We start from the raw sequence: 22,617 nt of genomic DNA, 5'->3' as shown, positions 1-22,617 counted from the left end.
GTAAATATTATTGGTGCATGCTTTTTTTTCTGAACAAACAACTCCACTGACAGTCAAATTATGTTGCTTTAATTCCAGTGAACTCTTCAAGTTTTCAGATGTTTGCTTATTGAGTTACATCAAGCATACATTTGAGGCATTTTAAAGGCTCATTTACAAAGGACCTGAAATCACACTGATAGAGCAAATGGTGCAAAATTCTAAAATATAGCATCTGTTATAGATATTTATATAAATACAAATAGGTAAAATACAAAGATTTTCTTTCAATGAAAATCTGTTTTAAGTGCAGGTTATTCTCCGCTGGGTGCTTTGGCATCACAGAACATGAAACATTTCATTGTACAAACTTTTCCCTTTAGTGAAAAAATGTTACAACGGTTAAGGCAACTGAAGACCTCATGAAGAATATAGGAAAGAGTCATCAGAAGGAGGGGCGTAAGAGAAACCCACAAAGGCATCATCGGCCTCCATAACACTGGCAGTGACAATAGAACGCTCTTGAGTCCAGCAGATGGAGTTGGGAACCACCTCCTCTGTGAATTCAGGATCAAAGTTTGAGATATCACTGGAAGAAGCCTGTAACAACAAAATGGAGAAGAATAAAAGCATGGGTGCAGCCATGAAACTAATTACCAATAAAAATATGTATTTTTAAAGGTGACCCTGATAACAAAAGCAATATATTACAATAATATTTCCACAGATTTTTATTAAGACTAAATGTGTACAAATGCAATCAAATTAAAAGACTGATAATTATAGTACAGTTTGTCAAAGGAACTTGCAATAACCTTTTGTCATTTTATAAACACAACTTCTGGTGGCAGTGGATCATTTAGAAGGACCCTGCTCAAGAAGCTAAAGAAGATCGAAAAAATATCACCAAGATACTGTGAATAAAACCTTTTACATTTATGACACGATAAGTAAAATCGTCAAAGCTCCATAGCTTTTATTGATTATATAAAAAATACATTTATATTTACCACGTTGGGTTTAAACGGAGGAGGGATCTTCTTTTCTTCGAGATCATTCCAGATGATGGAAGAGAAGAAGCTGTGTGCTCTAATCTCGGTCTGAAATAAAAATATAGATCAATAAGATTGATTTTGTTGCAAGGATCAGAACCAACGTTGTAGATTCACACATGAGCCACTAGAGGGTGCTAAACCTTTAAAAATAGCAGAACAATAGGAAAAGGGTTGCAAGCTCAATCATCCAGGTAGATAACAACAAAAAAAGGTTGAATCGTGTCATCTGGACCAGTTTCTTTAAGTGAGAAATGTTTTGGCCCCCATCCAGAGGACTTCCTCAGTCTACGGCCTGCCAACCAGATCTGTCCCATAATAGCCTTCATTGCTGTTTCAAGCCAACCTCCTGTTGGAATCTCAGAAGTAGACTTTTAACACGTGCAAAACACACCCATCCAAAACAATCAATCAGCATGTACAGCAATCAAATGTTTTAGGTCAGATGGCCAACTTGCTACTTACAGAAACAGCCTGAGGACAACCAAGGCCAAAGTGGTTCAGAAAAAGTTTTGTAAGCTCAATCATCCAGGTAGATAACAACAAAAATGATTAAAAAGATGATGTTAAAAGCCTACTTCTGAGATTCCAACAGGAGGTTGTCTTGAAACACAGCAATGAAGGCTACCTACCTATGGGACAGATCTGGTTGACAGGACTCAAACTTACAAAGTCCTCTGGATGGGGGACGAAACGTTTCTCACTTAAAGAAACTGGTCCAGATGACATGATTTAACCATTGTTGTTAAGAATAGGAAAACTTACAAAGTCATCATGAGAACCCAGTCTTTTTATGCTGTCCTTTTCCAATAAGCCCTGAAGGAGAGACCAGGCTGTGCTGGACGCACCGGGACGCTTCGCCAGAGGTTTGTGGAGAATATTGTCATACATCTCATGCGTGTCCCTGCTATAAAACGGCGGCTAGGACATGAGAAATAAGATTTAGACACTTAAATGAACAGGTGGGAGTGGTAGCACAAATACATGATTCAAAATAAGGTCAACAGATACTAAAATATTTAGGAATAAAAGGATTCAAAGCAAAACTCACCAAACCGAAGAGCATTTCATACAGCACTGACCCCAGACACCACCAGTCCACGGTGTTATCATAAGCCTGCTTCCTCAGCACCTCTGGAGCCAAGTACTGAACCCCCAACAAACAAAATATTAATTATAAGTAGAGTAAATAAACAAAATACTTCTTTTAACACACTTTATGTTCATCAGTAGTTCATACTGTGGAAGTTTGGAATGTAATATGACGTAAAAGAAGATAAATAGATAAATGACGAGTGGCAAAACAGGTAGTTGGCAAACATGTCGTACCTCAGGGGTTCCACAAAACGTAGTGGTGGTATCTGACGGGGAAATGCCTTCCTTGCACAATCCAAAGTCCGTCAGGACAACATGTCCCTTCAAAGAGAGGACATGAACGTTTTTAGAGATAATGTGCCACACGAGCAGCTCATTATCCCCGTGCACTGAGGCGGCCATTGTTGCCAGGAATGTTGGCTGCAGCGTAGCTCAGTCAGTCCCATTCAGTCCCCTCATCGTCTCAGCAAGGCTAAGCAGCACATTCATTAAGAACTAATCCCATCACATGCACTCTGACCAGCTGGAAATTACAACGGGCACAAGTATGAACCAGTGAACTGTCTGCTGCACAGTATAAGGTAAGGTCAGTGCAAAAGCCCAGCTGGAGAAAGATGGGGATATTAACCCAGTATGATCAAGGAGTAACAAAATAAACGCTCACCTCATGGTCAAGCAGAATATTTTCTGGTTTCAAGTCTCTGTGGAAAAAAAAAAAAATCAAAGTGAGCACAATTTTAAACCAATACCTAAAATGCATATTGATGTAAAGTGAGGTTGACTTTTAATAATGAGAGATTTTAAATATTTCTACAGCTTTTAACATAGTTCTTATCAGTTGATACCAGATATTACTATGATTAAATATTTCAGAACCAGCTCAATCAACAACATACCTGTAAACAATGTTTAAAGAATGCAGATATCCCAGCGCACTCGCCATCTCAGCGATGTAAAACTTTGCTCTGGGCTCTGGAAAGGTCCGCTCTTTTTGAAGATGAAAGAAAAGCTGAAACAAGAATATTTTGGTGAGTTTTGCGACTACAGTAGTCCCTCGCTACTTTGTGGTTTGGCTTTCGCGGCTTTTCAAAGTAAGATCGTACACGAGGAAAAAAAAAGATTGTACATGACACATGATTGTCAACTTTAATATTACTCATGTGATTGGGATAGTATGGGATACTGTAAAAAGTTAACGGAAAAAATACTTCGGACAGGTGCGCCATTTTGTAGTTTTCTCTAAATAAGCCTACACTGTATCGCCACTAAAAAAGGACTACATTACCCAGAAGCCAAAGTTGCTTTCAGCTGAAATGGAGGGAAAGTTTTGATCCGATCCAAAAAAGTTCAGTCTTTAGTCATAGTGACTTCGGTGCTCAGTGGATGCAGAGAGCTGTACGGAACCGGACCAGAACTACTTCCAGCCTCATCTGTCAATCTGAGCGCTGCTTGCCGGCCCTTGAGGCCCCATGAGCGGGGAGGCATTGCTTGGATGTCCGGTGTTTTCTCCGGAGCTCGTGGGAACTTTTTTCATCTGGATTTGGACTGTATCGGGACCGCTGTGTGGTTTTATGCTGGCTATCCGAAGGTCCGGCTCTCTCTAAAAGCGCCTCGCTGCAGAGAGCCGATGAGAACTGGACCATGGCTGGTGAGTACGGGTTTCTAAAGCCTTGGAATTTGAAGTTGAGTGAATAAACATCATCAAGTTATCTTGATTAATAAACTCTTGCTAAATAAACTTTTGCTTTAGTTTAGTTGATTTAGATTTATTAGCTGACTGAACTGTTTTGGTTTGTTGTTTCAACTCAGAAATCAATGTCAATTTAACTGAAGTGTTTAAAAAAATAGCATTCCTGCTTCGTGGTTTTTCACTTATTGGGTGTCTGGAACGTAAAAATACAAACTTGGTTTAAACTTAATAAATTATCATTAAACGTAAATTAAACTAACTATATGATATAATCTCTTAAAAGTTGTTTTGGGATTCAAAAACCTTGAAAGTACTAATACAGATGTAAACAGTGATTTGATTTTATCTGACATGCCTCTGTAGTAATCTTCAGGATTGCAAGAGGCAGATTTACACAGACTATTAGTCATTTTCACAGTCACAAATCGCAGCGTTACAAAATAAGCACACAACGGAAGTCCACATGGGGTGCCATTTTTCACACTGAGTGATGCTGCAATTTCCAGCAAGACTTCACACATGCAGAAGTGTCAACCAACCAAAGTACAGCTCTGAGGTTATTTCATTCCATGTTGTTTTAGTACTCAGATCTCGTGTTACTTCATTCCACAGCCAAGCCGTGCGAGTCATTCTGGTGTGACCTCATTATTCAAACAGAAACAACTCACTTCTCCTCCATTGATGAAATCCAAGACGAAGTACAACTTGTCTGCGGTCTGGAAGGAATAATGGAGCCCAACCAGAAAGGGGTGTTTCACATTCTTCAGCAGCACATTGCGCTCTGCCATTATGTGTTTTTGCTGATGGGAGAATCAATTTAAAGGTGGTGCGACTCATACAACCACAATTTTAATAACAAATCACTCATTGAGGAGAAGTCACCTCTTTTCTGTTGACGATGAACTTTTTCTGTAAAACCTTGACCGCATAACACTTTCCGTCGTGTTTATGTTTTGCAAGGAAAACCTGTATTACAAGGGAAACAAGCCTGGTCAAACATGGCATGAAAGAAGTCACCATAGTAATCCCCTGTCAGATTCTCACTTCCTGCATGGGAAAAGCAAGACAAGCAGAACTAAAACTTGTTGCTACCATAACAACAAACAGATAAAAACTTTCTAAACGTTTCCCATGTAGACAAATCATACGTCTAAGTGACTAAAATAACTAAGTTTTTCGGGACACACGTTTCCTATGCAATAAAACAAATAAGGTAAAGAAAACTACATACCTTCCCAAAACTCCCTTTTCCTATAACTTTTAAAAAGTCAAAGTCTGTAGGCTTGGCCCTGAAATAAAATGGAACATGTCTGTGGCTACTTTATTACAAAACAGCAAGTAATAAGTTGAACGTAAACTGGGAACTTACTGTGGATTTCCAGAGGGACCCAGGTTAATGTTTCTTGAGCTAGAGCCGTTCTGTTAAACACCAGAAAAATACGATCCTGATCAGCCACCAAGACGAGACGACGTTTGATGCATTCACAGTTCAAATTATTAGGGATGCACGATATTGGATTTTTGTCTGATATCCGATATGTTCAAACTTATTTGGCCAATAACAGATATTTTTTTTTAGCTTTTTCTGCTGTGGAATTAAAATACTACATTAGTCTGCATTGTCTTTGTCCATTTGGACCGTTACCAAATGCAGATGGCAAAAAGGGGGCTGAAAATGATGTAACACTTCAACTTGGTTTATGTTTAATGTCAAATTTATTCTTCTCTCTAACAACGACAACACTTGAACTGTGCAAATTTGTACATTTTCACAAATCTAAACTCAACGGCGCGTATGATGTCATAACCTTGTGTCGGCACTGCAGGTATCCTTGTTGGGTTGTCATACAAAAACAGATATATAAACAGCACCTTTTATATTGGTGAGTTATTTTGATGGAGTGGCTGATGTCCGATATTTAACTTTATCGCTAATATCGGTCGATACCATGCCGATAATATCGTGCATCCCTATAAATTATTCGCGATAATTAGATTTTTTTTCCATCTGATTAAGGTTTAGTTGTAAAATGCATTAAGCAGTAAAAACTATAAATCATAAATATTGGGGAAAAACCACCAACTCACTTTATCGTCTTCATCCTCAGAGGGATCTGAAAGTTTCCTTCGGTCCATTAGAAGAAAACTTTTTACATCTGGGCTGTAAAATTTTAAGATAAAAAAAATAAACGAAATGACAAAAGCACAAAAAAGCACTCTTAAAGCAAAACTCAACATTTGACTCTAAAGTGAAGCTTATTTAAACGCATTTCTCGTCAAATCTGTGAAGAAAACATAAAGTGAGCAGTGTATGTGAATTCACTTACTGGTTGCAAACCTTAGGATGTGAGACAATCCGCTTAATGAACTCGTGTAAACCAGCTCTTCTTTGCCTGAGAAAGTCTGTTGGATAGATGCAGATGAGAAAATAAAACGGCGCAAACAAGGATCATGGACACCCTGTATGTATGATGGCGTACTGCAAAACACTAACCTGGGTCAAAATTGTCCCCGAATATTCTCTTTGGAGGGATTTTCAAATTCATAGATGGAAACTGTTTTCTTAGCTGTGATAAAAGGCAAGAAGACCAAAAGAGAGTCGTGTAACTGCCTAACTATGAAGAGAATTATGCTTTTCAGTTTATTGTGAAATAAAAATCTTGTTCCTCAACTCACTGTGTTGTAGAGTTTATCAAACTCGGCATATCGTCTTAAAACGAACCATTCCTGTGGCCCAACAGACACTATCACCTTGTAAACCTGCAAGAAGAAGCAACAAGAACAATACAAAACAATAACCCATTTAGCTTGTGCACATTTGGCTTTACCGTAAAGCAAACATGTATATAGAGAAACACACACCGTGTAACGCTTCTTCTTGTCCCTCTGCTCGTCATGGCTGGGTATGCTGACATTGGGGAGGCTGGGTTCCTCCTCCATCTTGAGATCTGTCGGCCTTCGATGCTCAGAGTCTTACAGTAATGAGTGATCCAGGAGAAGGCTTCAAGTGTACAGTCAATCCTCATGCTCCGTCGCTGCTGCAAAAAAACAAAAAGAGAACAGACGCTCTGTTAACCAGGAAGTGAAACCGGTGTTCTTCTGGTCGCCACATTTGTCAGACTGTCGTGCCTTGAGTCACTGGTCCATGTGTGTCCCACATGAAACTCTTTGTCCTGAAAAACTGCAACCAGTTGGGCTTTCTGTAGCACAGACCAGCACAACATAAACAGAGCTCGTCTTCCTCCTGAGTACAGCCAAATTATTTACGGGTAAATGCTTTTGTCATTAGAAAGGCCTTTTTATGCACCTACTTGCTTATTAGGGGTGTAACAATACATCAATTTATATCAATTAAATGATTAATGATTCAATCATATCATGGCAAAACTAAAACATCGATTCATATCGTCATCTTTAAAATATGCTTTTATTTTGAAATTCCCAAGGCACATCTGTATCACCATTTCCGTGCGCGGCCGCCTCAGCAACATGGATAGTCATGCAAAGATAGTCATGTTATGTAAGCTTAATATCTATTTTTGTTTCTTTATAACTGAAAGGTAATCAGGGCACTTTTAAGTTAACTGGTTTAAAAAAAATGCACTTAAACACGAGAAATGTGAGACTTATAGTGAACAGGTCATTTATTTTTATTTTTCATTAAGAAAAAAATGGCTTTTATTTAAATATCTGGTGCCTGTAACAAAAGAAATAAAATGCTTAAATCATATTTGAATTGTTTTTGTACATTTATTTATTATTTATCGCAATATATCGATCGCAGACTTGCGAATCGAACAGAACCGAAATCGTATCGTGACACTTTGTGATATCGAGAAAAATCGTGTCGTCATACAAACAAATCAATATAATATCTTATCAGAGTCAGAGTTTCTTTATTGTCATTCGCACCTCATGTGGTACATGTGGTGGAGCGAAATTATGTACACGGGGTCCCATTATGTATCGTGGTAAAGCTGGTGATTTACACCCCTATTGCTTATACAGTATACTATATATATATATATATATATATATGTGTGTGTGTGTTCATGGGACATTATATAACAGATGATCTGGCTGATGATGTGGACATTTACAGACAACGTCGTTTAATATATGCACAAGCTAACATGCTTGTACGCAAGTTCAGGATGTGTTCTCTCTCTGAAAGTGTCTCTTTGTAACTCCTTTGTATATTCCCCACTTGTGGAGACGATACAAGCAAAGCAGTATTAAGAAACTCAAAGAGGCGTATAGTGACGGAACGAGGATGCTGCTTAGGATCCGAGACGGACTAGTGCAAGTTAGTTATTTGTTGGCGTCTCCACTTTTTATGCTGCATTACATAACCTTATGTACAGATTTATGTGGAGATGACATGATTCTGTAAACAATATCATCCTGATACTAACGGATATTGCACAAAGCTCCGTCAAGTTTAAGTCCAGAATGTGGAGCCTTTTTGTAAATCTGTGACTTACTGTACATTTGTGATTTTTTTTATATTTTTATATTATTTATAAGCATTTTTTTATATGGACCTACTTGTGTCTTTAATAAAGGTGATGATGATACTGTATATATATATTTTTTTTAAATACATGTTAGCTACTTACCGGTATGTATACATAACTAAGTGTTCTTTTTAACAAGATAGTACTACCCCCATATTTCTCCCTTTCTGTGTATTAATACTAATCGGTTTATCAGGGTTATTTTCATTTTTAAGAATTATTTAATGCATTAGTCAAACTTTATTTTTGCTTTAGTTAATCAAGCCAACCAGGGGTTTTCCCTGTAAATACAAGACGAAAACACACCACACAAAACATTCAGCACCAACGTATTTTGCAACGTGACTACATTTGTTGCATGTGATCCAAGACTTAAGGCCTAGCTCAGTAAACGCCGACGCTGTTCTTGTATTTAACAGCATCTGTCTAAGGATCCGTAAGTTATGTTATGACACCAGCAGCGTTAAGTGAGTCAGTGAGCTGCACTGTGCGCGAGCAGGTTGGTTTGGACAACTGGGCAAACAGGTTCCTCACTCCTTCCTGTGAGCATGAATATCATGTCCTCAGTTTTTTTTAGCATGGGGTACTCAGTCTACGTTGTGTAAGAGGTACAGCCTCTTCATGCATTCATCACTCTGAAATATAAATACATGCAAGTTGTCACTTAGTTTTGCACTTAGTAGAGATGTTTTTCCTAAATACCTGAATCTGGTGTTATTCAAAAGGTTACTAGTTTATTGCTGGAGTGTAATAAACTTCGTCTGGCTTCTGTTGACCTTTAGGTTAAGTTCCCTGATTACGAAGAGCAAAAGGAATTTAATGGTAGACTCGAGCTTGATGCATATTAAATGTACTGTAAATATTTAGTTCTGTGATCTACGTGAACGTCCCTCAGAGAAGCGCATCCTTCACTGGGAGTTGTATAACGTCTGATCTACAACAAAGCTCTTTGTCTGCAGCTCTGACTCGTCCATTGTTGGAGCACGGTGAGGTCAGCCTTGTTTGTTTAGCAGCTAAAATCTCCCTGCTGTTTGCAGAGAACACACTCGAGACCTCTGTGTGGACTTTCTCAGCCTCCTCATTGATTCTGGATGCATCCTGAAGGTGTGTGTCATTCCGCTCACGTTGGGGTGAGGCAACGGGGAGAAAAAAAAATGAAAAAAGAGCGTTCCTCTTTAAAATGCGAGACATCTTCATGGTCTCTGCACCTCTATGACTTCATGTTGCGGTTTCATTGCCAGCTCCATTCATGAAGACAAACTGGGAGGATTTGTTTAAAAGCTGATATCACTTTCATTTTAAACAAAATAAGCCTATTAAAAAAAAGAGCTTAAGGTGGCAACTTTTGCAATAATTTTAATGTTTTTTTTTTTTCATTTAAAAGCTAGATTTTGTGCCATCCAGCTGTAAATTGGGTCAATCTCGGTTTTAAAAATCGGAGCTTCTTGCAAACTGTCTGGACACTTCCCTGAGCTGTGTTGCATCTGCTTTTGTTGTCACGGTTAAACGGCTCAGAGCAGCGTTGGGTAGGACTCGCTTTTTCACATCCCAGAAATATTTTTGTCGAAAGTGGCGATAAGCCACAAACGATGTTGCGTTGCGCGCGTTTTGAGCAGATATCGATGCTCCTACAAGTGGAATGCTGCTGATCACGACACCTGCAGTCACCGTCGAGCAGAATGGACACAGAAAAAGAAACTCTATTAGTGTTCAACGCATTCCCAAGGCGCAGTTCAAACTCAGCTTTTTCTCCACAACATGAGCTAACTTGTCCCGACAGGAACAAGGAGGCTGGGCTACAACACAGGATCATAAAAAGCTTTCTTCCTGCTAAACTCAAACATCCTCGCCGGTGGACAATTTGTGGGGACGTCGAACGGTTTCGTAACACACATTTCAAGGAATGTGAGCGAGAAAGCAAAGCAGCACTGAAGTGACAGCTAGGTGGGGAATCTGACTTAAAAGCTCAGTCAGGCATGTGTTTTCATATAAACTGAGTGGTGAACATGCAAGCAAGGAAAAACACTCAGGAATCCGTTGTGAGCGCCAAAAATTATACACTTTAATTCAACAGCTGTTTCGACTCGTGACTAAACCTAAACTTCTTGGACCGTTCTTGCGTTAGCATCTAATTAAAATGCAAGAGAGGAAGTGCAGCTGGAGAAGTGTGAACCCCGTTTAACCCAATACATGAAGCCGAGCTGAATCAAATCCTTAAACTAACCTTAAAGTCCAGACTGCACGCAGTGTCACCGACTTCCTTTAAAAAACAAGTCTGAGCTGAGCACAGACAGCTCTGGGATATAAAAGCTCCCAGAAAGCAAGATGACCTTACTGGAGTAAATCTTTGCAGCTTCTCTGCTTTATGTGTAACATTTTAACTTCTTTTCCTCAGCGATCCCTCTGGTTTTGTCATTAAATTGCAACACCAGACAGCAAACTACTGCCGAAAGAGTTTATTTTATTGTTTTATAAGCATTTACTTAAAAGTGCTCATTAGAAACCTTCACTAAGCTTTCAATATGTAATTTAAACTTGTGTTTTACTTCTATAACAAAGGTTTAAACTCAAATAGGACTTAATAAAGTTTTGACATTTTATGCTTGGTATAAGAAAGTTTTAGATGTAAATGGATGTGTTTTAAAATACAACAAATACTGATTTGAGATATTCTATTTTAACACTACACCCCCACAATTACAACTGATTTGCATATCTTTACAAGCAATGTGTTAAAAACAACTTTATCGTTTTAAATTAGTATAAAGAGAAGTAAAGAAATGTAACAATTTGTGTTTTTTTTTATTGTACATGATGCATTTTTCTTGGATTATGAGGGTCAGTATTTTTGTGTGTTTTATTTCCAGTAATGTGAAAATAAAAGCTTTCACTTCCCCCCTATGGTTTACAAACCATAATTTACAATAATGGGTTACTAAAGTTGTTGGGACCACACTTTTGCGAAAAGTAAAAATGGCTGCAAATAACATTTGCCATTATTGTTGCAAGACATAAAAACTAAACAGTCATCATAAAATGATGAGAAATAAAGCTAAAAGGATGCTAAAGCTGTTTGTGTTATTATATACTTGCTTAATTTGATTTTGCTTACATTTTTTTGTATTTTAGCAAGCAAAAACTGGAGTTGCAAGCCTGTCACACTCCTGTTTTGGGTCAAAACTGGTGCAAAGTTTGGGAAAACAACAAGTGAGATGGAACTATGAATAAATATATATTTATATATATATATAACATAAGGGCAGCATTCATGCTTATTTGACTTGTAAATGACAAATTAGAGGGAAAACCTCCCTGCTACTACTTGGTTATGGTCTAAGATCACGTGTATTACTGGAAAAAAGTTTCTCCAGGCATGAACAGGGAAAATGTGAGCCAGAGCAGGGAGGAGCTGACCACACACACAAAAAATAAAAACAAAGCTCAACTGAACAGATGTTACACAAGTCCGCCGGTTCAGATACATTTTTAGTAATCTTTCAGAAGGAAATGTTACTGCCAGGACTGAATTATTCGTGAACGCCACAAAATGTTACATTTAAGAGACAGAAACGTTCACAAGGACGTAACCGCTGAACGTGAACATCACGTACCTTTCGAATGCGTTTGATGCTGCCCGTCTATTTTCTTAAGTCCACTGGAAGCGTTTTGTTCGATAACTTTCGTTTATTCGTTGAAAGTGGCTCTTAAACAAAAAAGTTCAACTTGGTCGTTGCTCGTGAAACGTCAGAGAAAACGAGAGACGCAGGAAAGTGAGACTTCCCTTCCTGCCCGTTGAAAAAGTTCCAATGAAATTCGTCACGCGACCGCGCCGCCACGAGCACTGCTGTCAAAACCAAACAAGGGCAACCAAACTTCCGGTTTTAATTTTCAAAACAAGATCCCAACACACAATGGAATCGTCACATTACGGTCCATTAGGATGATTAACAATCACTGTCTAGTGTACTAAATTTAATTATTAATATAGAATAAAAATATCACGGACTTTTTATTTTTGGAGAAATTATGCTATGTGCGCGACTTTTATTTTTCTAAACATTAGAAGCATTTCCGGACTTCCGCGTCTCTAAACACAACATTTGAAAACCAAAATCCAAATAAGTGTGGACCAGAAGGACTTTTAAAACATATTTTTAAGTATTCAAGTGGAAAAAAAATTAAAAAAAAAAAAACTGATGTGACTAAAAACAATCCTTGGCGGTTTTCATGCAAGTATGCATTAACTATTATTATCTAATCTCATTAAAAAAAAACGGAATAAATTGCATTATGAAAATTATAATTTGAATAAATGCCTAAAGGCGCATATTTTTGGAGAAATTTCCATAATGGCATTTATAAATCTATTACTGCATTAAAAAAACTTTTCTTGAGGAAAACTACCATTCAGAAGTCGGAATTTTAAGTCCACAAGATGGCAGCAAAGCACTAGAGGTCTACACAGCTGCCCAAAGTGAAGGAATTCTTTATTTAATGCTGTAACGATATAAAGTTCAAACAGTATCCTCGTTTTACTAAATATAGCAAACATAATATATCCGTTTAACTCAAGTGTTGATTGTTTATTTTAAGGAGCCATAATAATGTGTCATATAGTTGTGATTCGTGTACAATCACGTGGCACTAAAGGTATGTACCTTGTAATTTTGCAATATAGTGCTTATATTAATATTAATATATTGCTATAACTTGGGGGGTGGAATTTACCCCTGCCCTAACCAAAGGGCCCCCAAAAGGTTCTGCACCTTTTTAAGCCACAGTCTTGATGAAAAGATCCATTCAGCTGCAGAACGCAGTACAGTACAGTTGTGTATTTGAACGCCCGCCTCCTCCAACTTCTCAACCAATAAAATAAAAGCATGTGAATAATTCAACCAATGAGTCACGACGTACGCCTCGATTTTGACCAATCAGTTTTGAGCATCGACCCCTTGTTTTGAGAAGCTCCGGTTTTGACCAATCAGCGGTGAGGCCGCCTGCGCAGAGGGCTGGGCGCGAGAATCGGCGGGATGGACAAAAAAAAAAAAAAAAAAAATCATAACTCCGTCTCCACAGAGAAGGACAGAGGAGAACGAACATGACAGAACCAGCTCCAAGGCAAGTAATAGAATAAAGTGTTTGCTCTTCTATCTGAAATCCGGCTCTTTATGTTGTAACACCGCATTTTTATCGGTGCGTACCAAGAAAGGACATTTAAATGGAGGTGCTATCGCGGGTGAAAATGACTTTTATCAGGCGAGAGTAATGTTATCCGTGGCGTTCAGTTAGCTCGCTAGCTAGCCGGGCAATTCGCTAAAACCCGCAATGAATGGCTGACAGCGACTTCTATGGATAGATATCTATTAATGTGGGACTTTATAAAGCTGCCAAATCTTTAAGCTTCATCCGTCCTACTGCTGACTGTTATGGACAACGTGAAATTACGCAGGTAGGTGTCAAAGACAGAGTTCTTGTCACAGCTCGCTTGTCATTCAATCTGTTTGCCCTGTGCCTTCATGAACCTCTGAAAGTAATATTTTTAAGTATATTTTGTGTCAATGTCCTCTGAGCAGGTTTGGGCGTCAGCTTCATGTGTTAGTGTTATTGTGTGTACCTGCAGTTTTACTCTGTTAAAAAAGAACCCCATTTTTACAGCAAAGTTATAAAAATGCTAATTTTTTACATATATGCTGCAGTAAATTGACCTCATTTACTGCTAATAAGCTTATATTTAAAATGTTAATGAATTAAAACAATAACATTTAATAAAATGTGTTCTAAATATATTTTACACTTGTTAATATTCAGTCTTTTCTTACATGAAAATTAAGCCATGGGGAAAGCACCAAAAAGTTTCTGAAGTCATTCATCAGAATTGTTCAAGCTGCTCATAACGCACGTTTAAACAGCTCGTGTTAAATATTATCATCCATTTGTTTATTTACGCCGCGTCTTCTCTTCTGGTTCGCACCGGTGCCCATCAAATTGTACAAACAGTTCAACAAGTCATATTAACTGGTAATAAGATCAACTTGTTTCTTGCTCAAGACGATATTAAATTGTTTTATTAGGAGATGTACCATTTGTAATGACCATGTTGTGTGCAAATGTGGCATTTTGAATATAAAAATAATTGAAATGAATATAGAAAAAAAACTTTTTTTTGGTTGCGGCTTAATTAATTAATGGTTACAGCAGGTTTAGGGCTAAAATAATAATATTATTGTGGTTGACAGTATTTGTTTTAAGTTCTAATAACACTTTACATTCTATTTATATACCCCTGATAGCTCAATGTAATATATTTTATGTACATGTATGTACATTTTTATTCTGTGTAGCATTATTTAACAACATCTAAAGGCATGTTACTGTATAATACTGTAGTAGTGACACTCCCTGTATATAAATGGTATGTTGGACTTTGGTAGAAGCACACCCACTAACTTTGCACCTCCACAAGTGAAAGACTCCCGTTGATGTGAGGTCGCCCTGCACCCCTCCTTCCTGTTCAGCCAGAGACCCAGATTCAGGCACTTGTTTCATTGCTCGGCCCTCTGCAAGTTCAAACACCATGTTCAAGTTTCTGCACTGAAGAAAACCTTTCATCCACACTCAGATACAGGACCTGAGGAAAAGAACTGCCTTGCATGTTTGTTTATGTGATTGTAAAGGTCTGCTGTGCAGCACCGACTCTTCAAAAGCTGTGCTTGTTTCCTCTTCCATAGTAAATAGTTCAGAGTTGAAATCACACTTGTGTTCAAGCATAGTTTCCATTAAATATATTTGCATAAGGTATTTAGTTTTCAAAGAAAAACCCTTTAAGGCCATGAAGTTATAAAAAGAAAATTATTTGACATTATCATTTTCACACCCCTCTTCTCTTTTTAATTCCTTTCTGCATTTTTGCTTGTATATTTTATTTTTTTAGCACGGATGAGGATGAAGATCTGCACTCCACAGATCCAGAGAGCAAAGACAACAGCAAAGATAAAAAGACGCTGTGCAAAGTGAAGTGGTCACGAGACGAGGTGAGTTCATCAGAGATGCACATAAGGTCTGGACTGAGAATTCGTTGGTAACTTCAGACATTGAGATGTTTTTAATTACATCCTGTTTGCATGCTTCCAGTTTCTTTATGCAAATGAAAATATAATGATTATGCTTTATTTTAATAGCTGCACAACAAAGGAGCGCAGTTTGACTATGTGTTTTCTCTGTATTTTAAGGATGAAAAGCTGAAAAAACTTGTTGAGCAACATGGAACTGAATCCTGGAAATTAGTTGCAACCTTTTTCCCTGTAAGTATGTATTATATGATTATAATAATTGTCTTCAAACCAAATGGAAATTACTCATAACTTAATGATCAAACTTTTTCAGCTCAATAAAAGTCACATGTGACTGGAAAGATACAGTTATTTGCAGCAGTCAAGAGTGAGTGTAGCCGGTGGCGGGTTGTAATGAGGTGTTGCATGTTTTTTGTCACAGGGGAGGACAGATGGTCAGTGTCAGCACCGCTGGCAGAAGGTGCTCAATCCAGAGTTAGTAAAAGGACCCTGGACAAAAGAGGAGGATCAGAAGGTAAGTGGAGCCGCGAGTTTCTGTTCTGGATTTAAAAAAAAAAGATGACTAAAGAGGAAAATGATAGGCGAGATACAAACACGTGTATCACAATATACAAAGTATCTTTTACGCTCAGGAAAACGGTTGTGCACATGTGCAAGCTTTTTTCCACTGAAAGTTTTTTTTTGCGTGTGTGTAAAATAAAAACTTCATTACATCATCTTGAAGTTATTAGTGTAGCACCCTGCCCTTTTTTAGTCACAGTGGAGCTCTGTTACTTTAGTTCTTGCATGAGATCTGCGCGCCTAAATAAATCATTTTTGGCCAAATCGTCATGTACGACATCTTATAACGACAGAACTTTGGCTCAGCTTTTACTGTAATAACAGCTTCTCTTTTTATTTTACTTGGGGCCGAGATGGGGTAGAGGCAGGAGAGCCGACCTGGGACCCGAAAGCCCCTGGCTTGATCCCCAGCCGTTCCCATATGTCGTGGTGTCTTTGAGTAGGACACCCAATCCCTAATTGCTCCCTGGGCGCCCATATAGCTGCCCACTGCTCCACCTGGGTATATCCCAGGTGCGATGGATTAAATGTAAAGAACTAATTTCATCATTGAATGGGAACATACAATGTTGACAACACATAGCACGTTATCATTTATTTTGAGTGCACCTATTCGATTTTACTGCCTTTCATAAAATAAACAAATACTAGCAGACCACAGTAGTTGACTGTACACAGGTACTTTTTTGACTATGTAAGTAAACTAAAAGAACTAAAATGCCCCACAAGGTTTAATTACTCACACAGTTTGGTGTGTTGTGCAGGTGATTGACCTGGTGCACAAGTATGGCCCCAAGCGGTGGTCAGTAATCGCAAAGCACCTGCAGGGAAGGATTGGAAAGCAGTGCAGAGAACGGTGGCACAACCACCTGAACCCAGAGGTGAAGAAGTCTTCGTGGACTCAGGAGGAGGATCGAATCATCTACGAAGCTCACAAACGGCTCGGCAACCGCTGGGCGGAGATCTCGAAACTTCTTCCCGGACGGTAATTCATCAATGCAGGAATGTTTTGCTTCTTACTCAGCGAGATGTCTAAAAAATATCCATCCTCTTTTTAACAGGACAGACAACTCCATCAAGAACCACTGGAATTCCACCATGAGGAGGAAAGTGGAGCACGAAGGTTACCTGCAGGATGGCTTCAAAGTGCTTACGTCCTCCACCAAGAGACGTCAAAGTAAAAGCTCCACTCCGACAGAGCACTGTGACCACAGTCCTCTGCCTGTGACAGGACCCAGCCAGGTCAGTTTTCATCCATTTCACACTAAATGATGCTTTAATTAATTTAATTTCTGCTCTTTTCTGAGTTGATGCTGTGCGTTGCAGATGGCTGGTTTCCCGTACGATCCTACCAGTAGACGCATGATGGACAGCATTCCTGAACGCTCTAACTTTGTGCCCGTGAGTCTTTGTATTTGAATTTCTGTGCATGCCAGTGCAGAAAACCTTTCACACCCTTTATTCTCCAATCTTTATCACAATACTTGTGACTGCTAACTTTGGACAAATCAAGCAGATCAAGAACTTGACTGTCCCGTTGTTTTCACCTAACATCGAATGATAGATATGTGTAAATTTGTGGTTGTTTTGTCTCCTTTTCCTGATTTTTCTCAACTCTCCACACTCTTTTCCCTTATTCTTTCCTCATGTCGACCTCTCTCCCCTTTGACATTCATTTATTCCAGCCGTCCTGCCTGGATGATCCTGACAGAGAGCAAAGAATTAAGGAGCTTGAGCTGCTGCTTATGTCAGCAGAAAGAGAAGTCCAGCGACAAATGCAGTGCAGAGGTTCCTGTGTAAGAACACACTCCCAATGTGTGTTAGCAGACTTAGTTAGCGTAGTGTGCGTGTGTTTGTAGCTTGCATACACTGCAAAAAGCTCATTTTAATCTAAAGTACTATATTAAACGGTGAGCAAGTGGGATGGATTTTTGTTTGTTTGCATTTGATTTGATTATTAATGTGCGTTTTGCAGTGTATACTCGTATAAAAAGTGTGGCACACATTTATTCATGCCTGCCTGATTTGCTGTAGTGTTGCTATAGTAACTCCATTCTTCATCTCCCTGCTCTCAGATTGGCCTGAAACTGTTTTGTAGTCAACTCACATCCTGCCTTAACCCTCCCTTTAGTCTTTTATCAATCCTCTATACTCTCGTACATCAAAAACTCATTTTTCACCCTGCGTTCTGTCTCTCCTTGCGTCAAGTCTGAAATTCTTTTTAGACCTCATTCATTGCATTCATATGTTCCCCTTTTAGTGATTTCCTTTGAAGCCGTTTGCCTGAATCAGATCCAGTCTGCCTCTTCTAACGTCTGCATTTCTCTCTGCCGTCCCCCAGAGTGTGAGTTCTGTGGATTCGTACCCGGCCTGGTCAGGCAGCGCCTCGGGTGAAACATTTACCACAAGTAGCAGCAGCCTGGCGGAGCCGGTGGAGAGAGGACCCTGGAGGGGTCCTCAAGCACAACTTCCTGTTTCTCCCAGCAAGTTCCTGTCCGTAGAGGCCAGCGCTGTGCTCTGTAGCTTGCAGACTATGCCAGAGTTTGCAGAAACTATGGAGCTAATTGAGTCAGTGAGTAACAGAAACAAACTACCTCAAACTAGAGAAATCAGCATTCACACCACATCCTGTCATAAATATCTATTGATGAACTTTGCTCGACAGGATCCCGAAACATGGAACAGCGTGGCCGCTTTCAATTTGCAGAACGCAGCACCGTCGTCCAGGCACAACCAAGCAGGCTACACCAATCTGCAGGAGAAAACCGTTTATGACTCAATGGGTTTCACCGTCAACACTCCCGCTGCCGCCTCAGGCCATGACAGGAGCACGACTCCTTTTGGCTTGGGAGGTGCCACCTCTCGGATAGGCACAGGCTCATCCAAACCCACCCAGGCATCCACTGGGAGGAAGAGGAGAAGAGACAGGGGGGAACCTTTGTGTGGCAAGACTTGCTCCTCCTTCTTGGAAAACAGCTCACCCAAGAAAACTCCCACCAAGTCACAGCCATTCACTCCTTCACAGGTAAACGAGTTACGCCCCTCACCTTCACCCCCTTACAACGGCTGCATTGTGACCTCGTGCTGCATATCTGTCTGGTTTTTTCAGTTCTGCAACATATCAGGAACAGATCACCTGAGTCTGGATGACCCCACCCTGACCTCAACTCCTGTGTGTGGTCAAAGGTGCCTCCTCAACACGCCCCTCCACAAAGTAACCACGCCTAAGCACCAGAAAGAGAATGATGGGTAAATAGGTCAATAGTTAAAAAGTAAGCTTGAAAATGTCATCCGCTGAAGAAATTTGCTATAATGGTGATGACTGTGTAGTTCCAGGACCCCTACGTTTCGTAAAAATGCTGCAACTCCAAGGACGCCAACTCCGTTTAAAAACGCTTTGGCTGCCCAGGAAAAAATGCACGGCCCCCTGAGGATGGAGGTAGTGGTCAGATTGTTGTGTGTGTGCAGTTCAACGTAATGCTGTTGTTTTTACTAATGGTGCTTACGTTTATTCTCATCTTGCCGTCATTTTGCAGCCCCAGCCTTTGGCTCTTCTAGAAGAGGACATTCGAGAAGTTCTGAAACTGGAGACTGGAACAGACATTTTCCACAAAACAGACTACCAGTCAGACCACAGAGCCTGGAAACATAATGTGAGTCTTGCACTGACTTTGCTGTCGTTTTGTTATTTTGAAGTCGTATGATACAACAGTGTTCAGTCAGATCATCTGGACAGTTTCTTTTTTTTTTTTTTTGCTGAGACGTTTTGTCCTTCATCTAAAGGACTTATTCAGTCCGAGGAGCCACAAACAAATTGGAGTCCCACAAGCAGCACACTCTCATAGTGGGGGAAAAAACACTTTGCTGGTGATAAGATGGTTTCTGGGGCCCGCCCTCTCCCCCTTCAACTCCCCTAAGGCAGCCATGCCAAAGTGGTTCAAAACACCAAAGTTCATGCTCAATAATCCAGGTAAAAATCCAACAATGTTCAGTCAGGTAATCTGGACAGTTTCTTTTTTCTTTTTTTTCTGCTATGTTTCATCCTTCATTCAAAGGACTTCTTCAGTCCGAGGAGCCACAAACAAACCATCTTATCACCAGCAAATGGTTTTTTTTCACTATGGGAGTTAGGTGCTTGTGGGACTCCAGTTTGTTTGTGGCTCCTCAGACTGAATAAGTCCTTTGGATGAGGGACAAAACATCTCAGCAAAAATAAAGAAAAGTAAGAAACCATCCAGATGACCTGACTGAACATTGTTGGATTAGTACCTGGATTATTGAGCATGAACTTTGGTGTTTTGAACCATTTTGGCATGACTGCTTCAGAGGAGTTGACGGGGGAGAGGGTGGGACCCAGAAACCAACTTATTACCAGCAAACTGTTATTTTCCAACTATGGGAGTGTTTTATTTGTGGGACTCCGGTTTGTTTGTGGCTCCTCGGACTGAATAAGTCCTTTGGATGAAGGACAAAACATCTCAGCAAAAAAAAAAAAAGAACCATGCAGATGACCTGACTAAACATTGTTGAATTTTTTTTACCTGGATTATTGAGTATGAACTTTGGGGAAGTCTTATAATACTAAATTTTTGTCAAATCTCTGACCCTTACATTTAGATGGATGGTCCAGCTAGAAAAGTGCGCAAGTCTCTTGTTTTAGACCCTTGGCACAAAGACAATCTGGATGTCCAACTCTTCCAGGAGCAGCTGAACAATGCACAGGTAATTATTTGTCCTCTAAAACTAAAGAATGACAATAAACAACAGTAGCCTACTGAAAACTCAAAAGTTAAATGTCTGATGCGTTTATGCTGCCATTTTTTTTCATTCATTCATTCAACCTTTATTTATCCAGGTTAATCCCGTTGAGACTTGGGGACTCATTTACAAGAGAGACCTGATTTATTTAACAAAGAGTGATGACAACAATGAATAACAACAATAGACAATCATAAAAGAGGCATACATTTTTTTAAAACAAATTAAAATAAAATGACAACCAAAAGGACAGTCAAAAGCAAAAATTAGCTAATAAAACAGCTAGATTATAAGACAGTGAAGAAAACAGGAACATGTCTGCATTGGTTTTTGCCAGGAACTTAGTTGATGTTACTTCATGGTTTACAATAAACCTATTGCAGAAACCTAACTGTATTAATTTAGCATGAAATTAACCTTTTAAAATTTTTATTTTTATTCAGTAATCTAGTGTAAAAGATGGTTAACTTCATGTATTATGACAAACTTCTCAGCAAGGTTGTTATTTTTTCAAATGATTTGATGTAATAATAAAAAAATACTTAATTGTTTACTTGGTGGCATGCTACAGATTTCAGAGGAGAGTCTACTGACGAGCTCGTCTTCATTGATCCTCCCGACTACTGAGCAAGAGGAGGGTGGGCAGCCTTTGGCTTCTGAGGAAGACAAGTCCTCTTCAGGAGTTCAGAGTCTTCCTTGTGGTTTTACCAGCCCTCGTAAGGCTTCCTCCTCAAACAAAGCGCCAAAACCTGCCCATGCACAGGTATATTCAAAATGAACCTGTATAAAATATATTGACTCATGATTTTGGCTTTTTATTTCCTGGTGTTGAATAAATATATATATATATATATCATTTTAGGCTCTTTATCAATGGCAAAAATTCTAATGTTCAGATTAAAACATTATCGTCTGCCGCCTTGCGTGCAAAAGCTGTAAACAGGAAGTCATTTGAGTCACCAGTGATGACTTTCTCTGCAGGTGAGCGAGTGGGAAGCAGTGGTTTTTGGGAAGACTGAGGACCAGCTGATCCTGACGGAACAGGCTCGTCAGTACCTGACTCCCTACTCCTCTTCTGGCTCTACCTCAAGGGCTCTCGTGCTCTAAAGCCCCGCCCCCTGAAGCAGCGCTACACCCGTCCAAGGACAACCCCTGAGTCCTTTAAGAGACAATCCAGAGAAGCAGAAACGCACAATTAAGGACGTCGTCCTCCAAGGCGTGGCCGCTGGTACTGTTCTCAACACTTTTTAGGTCAGTCTCTCAAGTAGCTCGTACAAAAAGAGTTTAATCGGAGCTGCGTCTGAGTTTTATATTTTTAATATATTGTTTAAAAGACGTTTTATAACATAACGCTACTTGTGCATCTCCTTCGACTCGTTTCGCTGAACCGTCCCGCACAAACTCAGCATTCATGGACAGTCTTCTTTAAAATACAGTAAAAGGTTTAAACAAAAACAGTGAATCCATAATGAATCAATGGTTTTAATTACTTTGTAGAAAAACAGAATTAAGCTAGGTGTTTTCTTTCGCGATGGAAGACAGGAACACCTTTCCAAGGTGATGTGAAGTTTTGAGCATGAAGAAAAGACGCTGTCAGTATTGCACTACAGAGTTGATTTTGCTGCTGAGGGAAGGAAAGCAGCTTTTTTCTTTCTTTTTTTTTGGAGCGGGAACTGCAACTCATGACGTTTCTGCTTGAACAGCACGGCGTGTCCTTTCCAAGGCCATAGAGTCAGTTGAATGTATTCATTGCAATGAACACGTGACATAACCTCAGAGTACCTTAATGTTTGTTTCTGATTGTCTTATTTATTTTCTTACATATCTAAAGCTTAGATTTTAATATAAATTGGGCGCCAAGACTTGGTTTTTGCTTACCTATACTGACAAAACAG

General features: G+C 39.4%; 2 protein-coding genes across 2 annotated transcripts; one reads left to right on the top strand and one right to left on the bottom strand.

The window, feature by feature from the left end:
* Positions 1 to 222: 222 nt before the first annotated feature.
* Positions 223 to 12,170, bottom strand: sgk3 (serum/glucocorticoid regulated kinase family member 3). The gene is made up of 17 exons (XM_037694082.1): positions 11,945 to 12,170; positions 6,679 to 6,854; positions 6,493 to 6,576; positions 6,311 to 6,383; positions 6,144 to 6,219; positions 5,905 to 5,977; positions 5,186 to 5,235; positions 5,048 to 5,105; positions 4,699 to 4,782; positions 4,485 to 4,616; positions 3,023 to 3,135; positions 2,791 to 2,827; positions 2,361 to 2,447; positions 2,083 to 2,178; positions 1,797 to 1,952; positions 990 to 1,079; positions 223 to 579 (listed from the first exon to the last, which is right to left on the bottom strand). The coding sequence occupies exons 2-17, from the start codon at positions 6,754 to 6,756 to the stop codon at positions 400 to 402; spliced, it is 1,467 nt and encodes a 488-aa protein (XP_037550010.1). The 5' UTR covers positions 6,757 to 6,854; positions 11,945 to 12,170; the 3' UTR covers positions 223 to 399.
* Positions 12,171 to 13,759: 1,589 nt separating this feature from the next.
* Positions 13,760 to 21,829, top strand: mybl1 (v-myb avian myeloblastosis viral oncogene homolog-like 1). The gene is made up of 16 exons (XM_037693806.1): positions 13,760 to 13,782; positions 15,265 to 15,364; positions 15,563 to 15,634; positions 15,825 to 15,917; positions 16,729 to 16,949; positions 17,026 to 17,206; positions 17,291 to 17,365; positions 17,650 to 17,760; positions 18,306 to 18,536; positions 18,630 to 18,989; positions 19,074 to 19,213; positions 19,295 to 19,403; positions 19,501 to 19,617; positions 20,582 to 20,686; positions 21,294 to 21,485; positions 21,704 to 21,829. Exons 1-16 carry the CDS (start codon positions 13,760 to 13,762, stop codon positions 21,827 to 21,829), a joined length of 2,256 nt encoding a protein of 751 aa, XP_037549734.1.
* The last annotated feature ends 788 nt before the right edge of the window (positions 21,830 to 22,617 follow it).

The sequence above is a fragment of the Nematolebias whitei genome, chromosome 20 (genome assembly GCF_014905685.2).
Source record: "Nematolebias whitei isolate Nwh7 chromosome 20, NemWhi1, whole genome shotgun sequence".
Taxonomy (NCBI): Eukaryota; Metazoa; Chordata; class Actinopteri; order Cyprinodontiformes; family Rivulidae; genus Nematolebias; species Nematolebias whitei.
The sequence above is the reverse complement of the archived record's forward strand: the minus strand, read 5'-3'. Positions and strand labels throughout refer to the sequence as shown.